Genomic DNA, 12,330 nt, shown 5'->3' on the forward strand with positions numbered 1-12,330 from the left:
TGATACATAATTTAAAACTAAGGATGACAACAGTTTCACTATAAGCTCTTATTATTGTAGAAACCTGGTAAAATTGAATTCCACACTAGATGGTATAGTTTAAGACTTAACGCCTCATATTCTGACCTCATTAAATAGAAATCTGTTTAATCTCTGCAACTAAATATTTTGTCCAGGAACGCCTACGTTTGTGGCAGGTGGAGACAGCTTATTAGGCAGCCTGCTCTCCTCTTATGATGGCCTTGGTCCGGAATCGCAGGGCTCATTATGTCATGAGCATAGTTATTAGATGGGTTCACTGCTTTTCCTCCTCCTTGAGGGGGACCTTTGGCACACGCTGGGAGGCCATGAAAGCCAAGGCCACCGAGCTGCGGGTCTGCTGCGCGCGTAGGAAGCGAGAAGCTCGGGAATCCAAGCCCCCACAAATGCGCGGGTCCACGAGGTAGGCTGAGCTCCGCGCCTGGGTAGAGGAGGAAGCGAGCAGGGTCCAGGGGCATGGCGGGAGGCTGAAGGGTTATTTACAGGGGTGCAGCTTTCCTCTGGGGTATCGCAGCGCCCGCCAGGCTGTGGGCGCCTTGTGGGGAAGCCTTGAGGCAGGCGGGACAGTGACAGCGCAGCGGGGTGGCTCGGGAGCCCGCCCCGCCTCCTCCTCCCCCCTCTCCACTCCCCTCCTCCTGCGCGTGCTCCCTCCCCATCCTCCGTTCCATCTCTTCCCCCTTCCCTCACTCCTTCCCCCTCTTCCTTCCCTCCACACCTTCTCTCCTTCCTTTCCCTCTCCCCTTCCCCCCCCCTCGTCCCCCACCCTATCCTCTTGCCACCCTTCTCCCTATCCTCCACCTCCCCATCTCCTTCCCCCATCCCCTCCCTCTTTCCTCCCTTCCCCTCCCCACCCCGTTCCCCACCCCCCTCCACCCGCGGCCCTCCCTGGCCCCCGCCCACGGATTCCCGCGCTTCCCCGGTTCCCTGGGAGTCGCCATGGCAACGGACGCCGGGTTCCGGACTCCGACTCCCGCGAGCGAGCGGCTCCGCGGGAGGCGCACGTCCCGAGCTTCGATGGCGAACTGGGGCGACTCGCCTGAGACAGAGGAGTGCCAGAAGATCATGGAGGGCCTCGAGGCCTCTATTGAACAATTCCAGTTCAACCCCAGGTGACCGGCAGGAGAGGCAGCCCCCGCCGGCCCGGCCCGGAGCCCTCGCGCCCCGGCCCTAGCTCAACGCCTTTCCAGGCCCCTTGCTCCAGCCTCTGGGCTTCAGTTTTTTGTTTGTTTTTCGAGGGGATCACTGTCCGAAAAGAGCTGCCGTTTTCACTTCTTCAAGTGTATAGCTGGACACTAAGAGCACGGACTCTGGAGCCAGACTGCCCGGATTCCAGAATCTTGGCGACCCTCTCACACGGGCCGTGAGTTAGGCGACTGACTGCTCTGTGCCTCAGTTTTCTCAGCGGGAAATAATCGTTCATGAATGATGAAGAGTAATGCCTGCTTCATAGATCATAGTGAATATTAAATGAGCTAATCTAGGACACAGTACCCGTCTTAGTCCCCTCGGGCTGCTGTAACAAAACAACATAGGCTGGGTGGCTTATAAGCAACAGGAATTTGTTTCTCCCAGTTCTGGAGGCTGAGAAGCCCACTGGCAGATTCCGGGTCTGATGAGGGTCCCTTCTGCACAGACAGTACCTCCTGGCTGTGTCTTCACATGGTGCAATGAGCAAGGGCGTTTTCCCCCACATCCCCCACACCCGCTCCCACCCTGCTTTTAGAAGGGCACTAATCCCATTTATAGGGCTCTACTTTCATGACCTAGTCACCTCCAAAGTCCACACCTGCTAATATCGTCATCTTGGGGGTTAGGATTTCAATATGAATTTTCAGGAGACACAAACACTCAGACCATAGCAGAATCATAGAAGTGTTTGCCGATGTCATTATTTGCTATTCCTTGATCCTTGTTTAAAACCCCTCCCTTTCATAATCCTTTGCCCCCTGTGTTCTAGCTTTGTTGTTTATTTGGATAATGTAGAGCTGATGTTCCTGGGAAAATGCAAATTTCTTTCTAAAAACCATTTCAAATCAGTAGGTAGCCAGAATTAGCTTAGCTGCTATGGGAGAACTTACCATTGTATAAGGCAGGGGCCTCATGGTGCCAGGTGGGCTGGCTTAGGGGCAAGCCCCTCACACAGACGCAGCTCCAGGGTGAGAAGAAGGGACCACAGGTGTCCTAGCCCAGCAGTGGGACTGACCCAGTGAGGCAGTGCTCCTGGGCTCGGCTTCCCCAGCTTCACTGTATTCAATGGGTACATTTGTTAAAATGGGTCAGGGTGCACGGGACCTGGTCTAGTGGTGATTGTGAATAGCATTTATTAGAGGCAGCACGTGGTAAACACCAGAGGTACACAGCGTCTACCCTGTTCTAGTGTTTGCTGATAGGAATGGTGTCCTGCCCTGGACTCCTTGGCATTCCATGGTGGGGTAGCTCCCAAAAAAAAATGCACCTGCCGGGCTCAAGGGCAGACCGATGTTGCCAGGTGCTCACTGACTGAACAAAAGAACCACTGATGCCCATATTCATTCCTCTTCGCCCAAAGTACTAGGGCGACTGAGCCGGTGCCTGGGTGTGAATGAGAGAGGCTCAGGTGCTGAACGTGGTCTACAAAGCAGACGAAAGTCCAGCCTTTGTGGAGTTTGCATCCTAGTCAGGAACTGATGATGAACTAGATAAACAAGTAAACTATATAATAAGTTAGATAGTGGTTAGTGATAAGGAAGAAACCGAACATGGGGAGGGAGAAGAGGAAAGTGAGTGTGTGTGTGTGTGTGTGTGGCAAGTGGGGAGGGAGGTGTGATTTAATTTGTTTGTTTGTTTGTTTGTTTGTTTGAGTCAGAGTCTCACTCTGTCACCCAGGCTGGAGTGTAGTGGCACGACCATGGCTCAGTGCAGCCTTGAACTGGAGTCAAGCGATCCCTCCACCTCAGCCTCCTGAGTAGCTGAGACGACAAGCACACCCCAGCCTGCCTGGCTAATTTTTTTTTAATACAGGGTCTTGCTGTGTTGCCCAGGCTGGTCCCAAACTCCTGGGCTCAAGCAGTCCTCCAGCCTCGGCCTCCCAAAGTGCTGGGATTACAGGCATGAGCCACCATGCCCGGCCTGGATTGCAGATTTTAGAAATGGTGATCAGGGAAGACTTCACTGAGAAAATGACATTGGGGTGAAGACTTGCAGGCTTGAGGGGGGAGCCCTAAGGATCTATCAGGCTACCAAGTGTTCCAGGCAGAGAGAACACTGGGTAGAAAGACGGTGCCTGGATGTCCTAGGAGCAGCAAGGAGGCCAGTGTGGCTGGAGCAGAGAGGGAGAATAGTGGAGGTGAAGTCAGAGGGAAGGGGGTCGGTGCCTGTGGCGAGGGACTTTAGACTACCGTAAGGACTTCAGCTTTTACTGTGAGATGGGAAGCCATGAGGGGATTGGGAAAGAGGAGTGACATGATTTGATTTATCCTTCAATGGGATTACTCTGACTGCTGTTTTTATAATAGACTATAGTGAGGACGAGGGCAGAAACAAGGAAACAGGAGACTATTACAATATTCCTCGTGGAAGATGACTGTGGGATAGCAGTGGTTGGAGGTCCGGAGAGACCTTGATGAACAGGTAGAATGGAATTGCTAGTAACCCGGATGGGGAAGATAATGAGATGAACAGGTCTGAAGGGAACATTATAAGCTTACTTCTGGTCACGATATGTCAGCGGTGACTATTAGACATCCATTTAGGCTGTTAAGTAGGTAGTTGATTAGATGAGTCTGAAGTTAAGAGGAGAGGTTCAGCTCAGCTATATCAGTTTGGAAATAATTAGCACAAAGATGGTGTCTTAAGCTGAGAGCCTTGGTGACATCAGCCAGGAAGTGACTGTAGTTAGAGAAGTTTATGAGCCATGGGGCACATCAAAGTTCTGTGTTCTTTGAAGAGGAATAAAAGGAAGCAATATTCTTATTTAGCACTGAGAAATATGCCACAGTGAAAGTTTAGCACACCTAATGCTGTCTTCATTGACTGATTTATTAATAAGCATTTGTAGGATGGACAATGCTAGGATTCAGTGAGAAGAGTCATTGCATTTTATTAATACATATTCATAGGTCTGTTTTCCAAAATAAACTAGGACGTTAATTTTGTATGTAATTTATTTTTAAAAAACATAATTATCTTCCCCAAATTCTGTTTTATGCATAACCACCAACTTATTATTCAGAAATAGAATTGCTGAGACTATAAATAAAGACTGTGTAGGAACCACTTAGCTAATTTGTTGTGATGTGGGTTTCCATTCTAGGCAGCAGGGTTGTTAGCTAAAATTAGAGACATTTGGAATTTGAAGGGACACTGAAGAATAAATCTTCCTCATTCAGTTAGATTCTGAATGAGCTGGATCTTTTTGAGTCAGTCACATAAAGAGTTAGGACTGGTGAAACCAGAGAGTCATGGGCTTATCCTCATCAGGGATTTAGAAGAAGAATCTGTCATTTCCAACTACCCCTCTGTCGCCCAGGCTGCAGTGCAGCGTTACGGTCACAGCTCAATGCAGCCTCTGACCCCTGAGCTCAAGGGATCCTCTCACTTCAGCCTCCTGACTAGGTGGAGCCACAGGTGTGTGACACCATGCCCAGCTAATTTTTTTTTTTTTTTTTGTATTTTTGTAGAGACGGGGCTTCACCACGTTGCCCAGGCTGGTCTCAAACTCCTAAGCTCAAGCAGTCTGCCCGCCTTAGCCTCCCAAAGTGCTGGCGTGAGCCACTGCACCCAGCCTGGACCTGATTTTAAAATATCATATTGTATTATTGTAATATTATGGCACCAGAAAGAATACCTGAAAACATAATTTCAAGTTTCTAAGTCATATCCTGAAAAAAATTGGTAAAAACTATTCACACTCCATAAACCACCCATGATAAGTCTTTTGCTTACAATGGGAAGGAACAGAAGAACATACGTGTTCATGCTTAATGAAAAATGTGGCTGAATAGTAAAAAGGAGCCGCTTAGCACTGGGTAGGGTAAAGGATTGCATTTCTAGACTGGAAAAGTGAATCACTGAGATCTGTTAAATGTACAGCAGTGTAGACTATACAGAAAGAGTTAGTTCCCATGGCTGTTTATATTTACTATATTGATGTAGCACTCAGGGTCCAGACAGGAGGCAGAAACCTCACTGCTAATTTGAACTGAGACTATTTCCTGTTCTCTGTTAAATAGTAAGAAGGATTTTTAACTAGTAAAAGGCAGTAAGGTGGTAAAAGAAGACTCTAGGCAATACACTGATAGCAAACACAAAAAGCAGCTATGACCTCCAGGTCTGAGGAAGAGGAAACAGGGCAGGAACTAAGGAGTTAGAAGACCCGCCTTCAAAGGCTGAGATTAGGAATGATACCTCTTTGGAGAAGACATGGTGGGAGAGAAACTTGCCAGAGGGTGTGACAACTGCTGGTCTGCAGGGATGGCTTGCCCAGTGGCTGCGAAACTTGCTGAAAGGTATAGACAGGTCAAAGTTCCTTACCTAGCTGTGAGATCCAAATCTTCATTCCTGGAAGTCCTGACTTTTAAATGTTCTGCCTTTTTTTTTTTCTGTCTTTTTTCCATTAATCTTTACTACTGGGCACGGAAACACTAAGAGGCACCCCAAAGAATCCTCTGGGTTCCAGACAGAGTTCTCCTTGACTCCATTGTTCACCAGCAACCCAACTGCCCCTTGGTATTCAGAATCAATCACTTCAGCCAGTAGTGACCCCCTTTTCTGCCTTTGTTTCAGCAGCATAAGGATCACAAAGTGACCAGTCATCAGTGTCATCTAATTCAATAGAATTTCTGTTATGTTTTCTGGTGGAAACATTCTTCCGTTGTGAACTAAGACTTCCAAACCAGCAGATCCTAAAGTTGCAGAGACAGGAAACTATAATTTTGGGAGTGAGTTATTAGGCATAAGAGTGAGAGGTGCCTCTTCATTCTTGGACCTATGACTGTAGGAGAGATAGCACCATATACTGTTTCAAAGCATATACTGCATCCTGTGAGACAGAAGCGCATTCTTTCATGGATTTGCTTCTCCCAAATATTGCTGGCAGTACAGGTGTGTGCCACCATGCCCAGCTAATTTTATTTTATTTTTTGATTGGTTTTTTCTTTTTTTGTAGAGACAGGGTGTCACTATGTTGCCCAGGCCGTTCCTGAACTCTTGGGCTCAAGCGATCTTCCCGCCTCGGCCTCCCAAAGTGCTGGGATTGCAGGCATGAACCACTGTGCCTGGCCTTAAATGAATCTTCAATAAGCTATTTGACCTTTCTATTAGGCCAGCCACTTCTGGGTGATGGGTTATATGATAAGATCACTGAATTCCATGGGCATGAATCCATTGCTGCCTGTCTTTTGCTGTGAAATGAGTTCCTTGATGGGAAGTGATGCTGTGAGAATACCGTGACGATGGATAAGATGTTTTTTAAATTCATGCTTGGTGGTTCTGGCCAGTGCAGTATAGTCAGGGAATGCAAATCCATATCCAAAATAAATGTGTGTTCCGGTGAGGATGATGGAAGACGTTCAGTGCTATCAACCTGTCGCTAAGTGGCTGGCTATTCCCTCTGGTTCATGCTGCCATATTGGGAGCTCAGTATTGATCTCTGCTGTTGACTAGTTAGGCACTCAGAACCTGTGGTAGCCAGGCCAGCCTTGGTAAGGGGAAAAACCACGTTGTTGAACTCCATCCCCGACACCATGGCCATTTTGTTCAAGGGCCATCAAGCAAGCAGAGGTGGCTACAAAAGGAAACTGAATGATATCCACAGAGTGTGTCATTTTGCCTAATTATTTAACTACTTTCTCTGCAGTGGATCCCCTTGGGTGGGCATTCAGATGCCGCACAAACACCTTTACAGTCTGTGCCCATTTTCAAAGGCTCATCCACAGAACTCTTCCCAGACGTTCTTGACATCCATCTCTCAATCTGTTCCTTCCAAGTTCCTGACCATCCTGCTAACTCTTTAGCAGCTGCCCATAAATTAATATCAATATGTAATTCTGGCCATCCCTCATCCAGAAAAAGTAGACAACCAAATATACTGCTTTCAGTTTATTCAGGGAGAGGATTTTCCTTCATGATTGTCATTCAGGGTCACTTCTGAGTGTGGCTGTGAGACTGCAGGTAACTACCAGCTGGTGAGGAACCCATCTGTGAATCAGTCACCTGGTCATAAAGAACCTCTCGGGTTGGGTTCTCAGGGCTTCAACTTTAGTAGGCATGGTTCAATTTTTCCCCTGATTAACCTTGACCTTGTTGAGTTGGTGCCTACCAAGGTCCTCTATTTTAAATTTACCATTCTTTTCTTTGTAATAAATTACTATTTTCTAGGTATTACAATTTCCTTTTTTCTAAAACTTATTCTAACCAGCCATGGTCACCAATGATGACTCCTCTCTTTTATTTTTATTTTTATTTTTTGAGGCAGGATCTCACTCTGTCATCCAAGCTGAAGTGCAGTGACACAATCCAAGCTCATTGCAGCCTTAACCTCCCAGGCTCAGCTGATCTTCCCACCTCAGCCTCCCAAGTACCTGGGACTACAGGTGTGTGCCACCATACCTGGCTAATTTTTGTATTTTTTGTAGAGACATGGTCTCACCATGTTGGCCAGGCTGGTCTCTAACTCCTAAGCTCAAGTGACCCACCCACCTCAGCCTCCTAAAGTGCTGGGGTTACAGGTGTGAGCCACTGCACCCAGCCTGATGACTCCTATCTTAATGTCACCTTTATGATGACTGCCACATGGTAATTCTCTGCTTTTTTTCTATTTTTTCCTACATTTATTAGAGCTTCCCATTCTCATGTATTTGTTCATTCATTCATTCATATCAGTATGGATTGATGGATTTCTATTTTATTCAATGGGTTATAATCTGATGCTTTCATTATTTATTTTGATGCTTAAATTGTCTTATATATGGCCAGTGGGTGTTTCTTCAATCTAATTTCTTCATCATTTTTATATTTTCCCATCATCTTTTGAGCATTTCTTCACTTTATGGCAAACAAAATGTTCCAGGCTCCTTTTATACTTTTGCTTTTATATAATTTTATATACTTTTATTCCAGTCTTAGAATGAGCCATTTTTTCAAGGAGACTTCATTTCTTTTAGTGGAGGATGGTTTTTAGAAACCAACATCTAGGGCCAGGCGCAGTGGCTCATACCTGTAATCCCAGCACTTTGGGAGGCTGAGGCAGGTGGATCACTGAGGCCAGGAGTTTGAGACCAGCCTGGCCAACATGGGGAGACTTCATCTCTACTAAAAATACAAAATTAGTCAGGTGTGATGGTCCACCCCTGTAATCCCAGCTACTTCGGAGACTGAGGCGTGAGAATCACTTGAACCCAGGAGGTGGAGATTGCAGTGAGCTGAGATCACACCACTGCACTCCAGCCTGGGTGACAAAGCAAGACTCTGTCTCAAAAAATATATTGAAAAAAAAAGGAGAAGAAAGAAAAGAAACCAACATCTGAGTGTTAGATGTGCTCATCACTACTGGGGTTCCATTCTTCTAGGCCCTCTCATTGGACAGAACTAGAAATAGATATGTATAAATATATGCACATATATATATGTTCACATATATATGTGCACACATATATGCACCTACAACGGTTTATATATCTATGTATCTATATTTATAAAAGCATGCATTCATACCAATTCTTCGCATTCCATTCCATTCCATTGTCTCAGAGAACTTTCTAGTCTACTCTTTCCCTATGTTTGTAAATATCTTTCCTAGAACTGAAAAACTTGACTTCTGTCATTTTGAGAACGTTTACTTACTCATTCAATGTATCCAGTCTCCCACTATTGCGGTCCTCTCCTCTGTCTGCCACCTCTGTGCTGCTGCCCCTGTTCCCCCAACTGACCCACATTCTTAGCCACCAAGCTTGCTATTCTTCTATGCATGACTCCCAAATTTTTTTACGGCCCCATGTCATTGACCACCATGTTGATTCCTTCACCCTGAGAAGGGAAGAGAATGGAAGGCAAAAGAAGGTAGAAAAGAGAGTGGTTACATATGATTTTGATAGGTACAACTGTGGGGAGACTTAATCCTAGGCTGAGGGTACTGTTAAGGTACAGATGTATTTGGGGGAACCTTTAACTAGCAGATATGTGACACATGAGTAAGTTACATGGAGTGTATATAATGAGAAATGAGGCTCGCCACTACCTCAGTATAGCATATTTTTATTTACTTGTTTACTGTAATTAGTATATGGAAAGTTGAAAATTTTGTGGGATTAACTGAAGATCTTTATTTTGAATATCAAGGAGTTTTCACGTTAAATGGCCTTTTTTAGTTGATATTGCTCTGCTTTAATAGTTTTTTCCAAATATGATGAAAAAACTATGACATTTCAAAACATCAGAGTGACAGTAGAAACAACCACCACTGCAGTACTAATAATGAGTAACATTTCTTGAGGGCTTACTGTTGTATCAAGGTTCATTCAAGGTACTTCTCAGTATTAACACACTAAATTCTCACAGTAAGTCTATGAAATGGGGACTATTATTTTCCATAAGAGGAAACTAAGGCACAGAAAAGTTTAGTAATTTATCTAACGTCACATAGCTAGAGTACCAGTCAGGATGCTTTCAGCTACAGTTGACAGAAACTGCCAACAATTGGTGCACTTACTCTATGACATTACAGGAAGACTGGAGGTATGACAGGTTTCAGAGCTAATTGAGTCAATGGCCGAGCAAAGTCATCAGTCAAATTTATTTCCATCTTTTTTTTTTTTTTTTTTTGAGACAGAATCTTGCCCTGCCACCCAGGCTGGAGTGCGGTGGTGCGATCTCGGCTCACTGCAGCCTCTGCCTCCCAGGTTCAAGAGATTCTTGACCCTCAGCCTCCCAAGTAGCTGGGATTACAGGCATGTGCCACCACGCCCAGCTAATTTTGTATTTTTAGTCGAGACAGGGTTTCGCCATACTGGCCAGGCTGATCTCAGACTTCTGACCTCAAGTGCTCCTCCTGCCTCGGCCTCCCAAAGTGCTGGGATTATAGGCATGAGCCACTGCACCCAACCTATTTCCATCTTTTTTGAAAGCTCATCATCTATGCCCTGGCTGGCCCCCCTTGTGGTCACCTAGTGACTGTGTCAGTTCTTGGCATTACTTCCACCCTTGGCAATGTCCAGAGTCAAAGAAGAAATCGCTCCTCTGGTGCCCCCTTTGTAGGAGTCTAAAAAGCTTTCTTACTAGCCCCCAACAGACCCTTCCTAATGTCTCCCTCTTCAGACCTGGGTTCTACACCCATCCCTGGACATCCACTGCCAAGGAGAGTGGGATAACTGTGATGGGCTTAGCCCAGCTTGGAGTTACACTTGGCACTGTGGATATGGTCAACTTCTTCCGAGTTCTGTGGGGGACAAATCTGAGGTTTGGCCAGCATGCAAGAAAAGGGGAGTTGCTATGGGGTGCCCCGCATGGGGGTATGCTCTCCTCAGCAGAAGAGGTGGGATAGAAGCACAGACATTCTGCCTTTGGCACCTACACTGAGAAGTCTGATGATTCTACTTGGGCTTTTGTGGTTCTCTTATTTTAGCTGACATTTTAGAAACAGTTGTGGTAAGTTTGATCAAATTGACAGAGTACATCCAGAAAATTGCCTTCTTAATGCTGTTTGAGATGCCTGTCCTTAGAAATCTGTAGAAGGAATTTACAAACACTTGTTCCTGGCCTATTCACATTTTTCAGGAATAATGTTTGAAAATCAAATATAGGAAGGTGGTGTGATCAACTTAAAGAAGCAATTCTCAAACTTTGGTTTCAAGACCTCTCTATAGTCAAAAAATTATTGGCACCCTCAAAGAGATTTAGTTTATGTTGGTCCTATCTATTGATAGATGCCAGATTGGAAATTTAAAAGAAGAAAATTAAAATATATTTAAATTGATTCATTTAAAATAAGGATAAATCAGGTATGTGTTAATAGAAATACTGTATTTTATTTATTTTATTTTTCTGAAACAGGTTCTGTTTCTGTTGCCCAGGCTGGAGTGTGGTGGTGCTTTCGTAGTTCACTGCAGCCTCAACCTCCTGGACTCAAGCAATCCTCCTGCCTCAGCCTCTCTAGTAGCTGGAAATAGCATATTTTAAAGAAAAACTAACTGTATTGTTCTAAAACAAAAACTTTCATGAGAAGAGTGTCACTGTTTTACATTTTTGCAAAGCTTTTCCATGCCTGGCTTAATGGAAGAGAGCTGAATTCTCATAGCTGCTTCTGTATAATCTAGCCTCTGGAAAACTCCACTGAACATTTGTGAAAGAATGATAGTAAAAAAGACAAATAAAATCTTAATACTATTATAAAATTAATTTGATCCCATAGATTTTCTAATAGAGTATCCCAGAACCCCAGGGGTCCTCAGCCCATACTTTGAGAACCACTGTCTTAAAGGATTTCTGCTGAATATGCCTATGCATAATCTAGAATTATTTCCAGCAGTAGCACAGGCAATAACAGCATGGAAGATATTAAAAGCAGGTATATAAATTGATCATACCTCAGAAAAGTGGAAATCAGATGAGTAACCGTAGAGCAATATGCCTTAGTCCAGGGAATTTGATAATCTCATTATCCTCATTAGCTCCAGATCACTAGAGCTAATTCAGAGGCTTCCTCACCTCACCAACCTCTTAGAATACTTAAAATGCGATATCATTTACACAAAAAAATACACACTAACGTCTATTTCTAAGAAAATATCTATGACATAAAGCACATTTCATTTCCTTTGTTTTCAGACTTAACATTTCAGATGATTTAAAGATTGGCTTTTTCAGCACAGACCATGCCACTCAAACCGATTCCAGTGAAATACTGTCAGTAAAAGAATTGAGTTCATCTACACAAAAGTTAGCACAGGTAAATCTGAATTTGTTTTGAAACTTCTGAGATAATTTTTGGTGTTAATTGCCTTCATGTTTCTTTCATAGACAAAAGTGAAATAAAATTTTTAAAATGTTAGCATCTTTGACAAACAGCTGAATGATAGTTGTGCTTTAACAAATTATTAATATAAGCTACTACTTATATTTATGTCATACTTACATATGTTAATTTGTTTAATAAAGTATTTTGTTACTCTGTTGGAAATTCTTTTGACATCTGTGAACATTTTCTATTTATATTTTTAAAAATTAGCAAACAGTTTTGCATATATAATGAATAACTGTGTAAACCCACCATCCAGCTTTGTCAAATTTTGACATTTTGTTATATTTTCTTTGAATTTT

General features: G+C 44.1%; 1 protein-coding gene across 2 annotated transcripts in view; it reads left to right on the forward strand.

Moving 5' to 3' along the window:
• Positions 1-219: 219 nt before the first annotated feature.
• C9H10orf67 (chromosome 9 C10orf67 homolog) overlaps positions 220-12,330 on the forward strand; it is a 151,873-nt gene continuing 139,762 nt past the window's right edge. For both annotated transcript variants that reach the window (XM_030818461.1, XM_030818462.1), the window contains exons 1-2: positions 220-442; positions 11,839-11,959. In XM_030818461.1, the coding sequence (XP_030674321.1) occupies positions 234-442; positions 11,839-11,959 (330 nt within the window). In that variant the 5' untranslated portion in view covers positions 220-233. The remainder of the gene's footprint in view (positions 443-11,838; positions 11,960-12,330) is intronic.

The sequence above is a fragment of the Nomascus leucogenys genome, chromosome 9 (genome assembly GCF_006542625.1).
Source record: "Nomascus leucogenys isolate Asia chromosome 9, Asia_NLE_v1, whole genome shotgun sequence".
In the NCBI taxonomy this organism is placed as follows: domain Eukaryota; kingdom Metazoa; phylum Chordata; class Mammalia; order Primates; family Hylobatidae; genus Nomascus; species Nomascus leucogenys.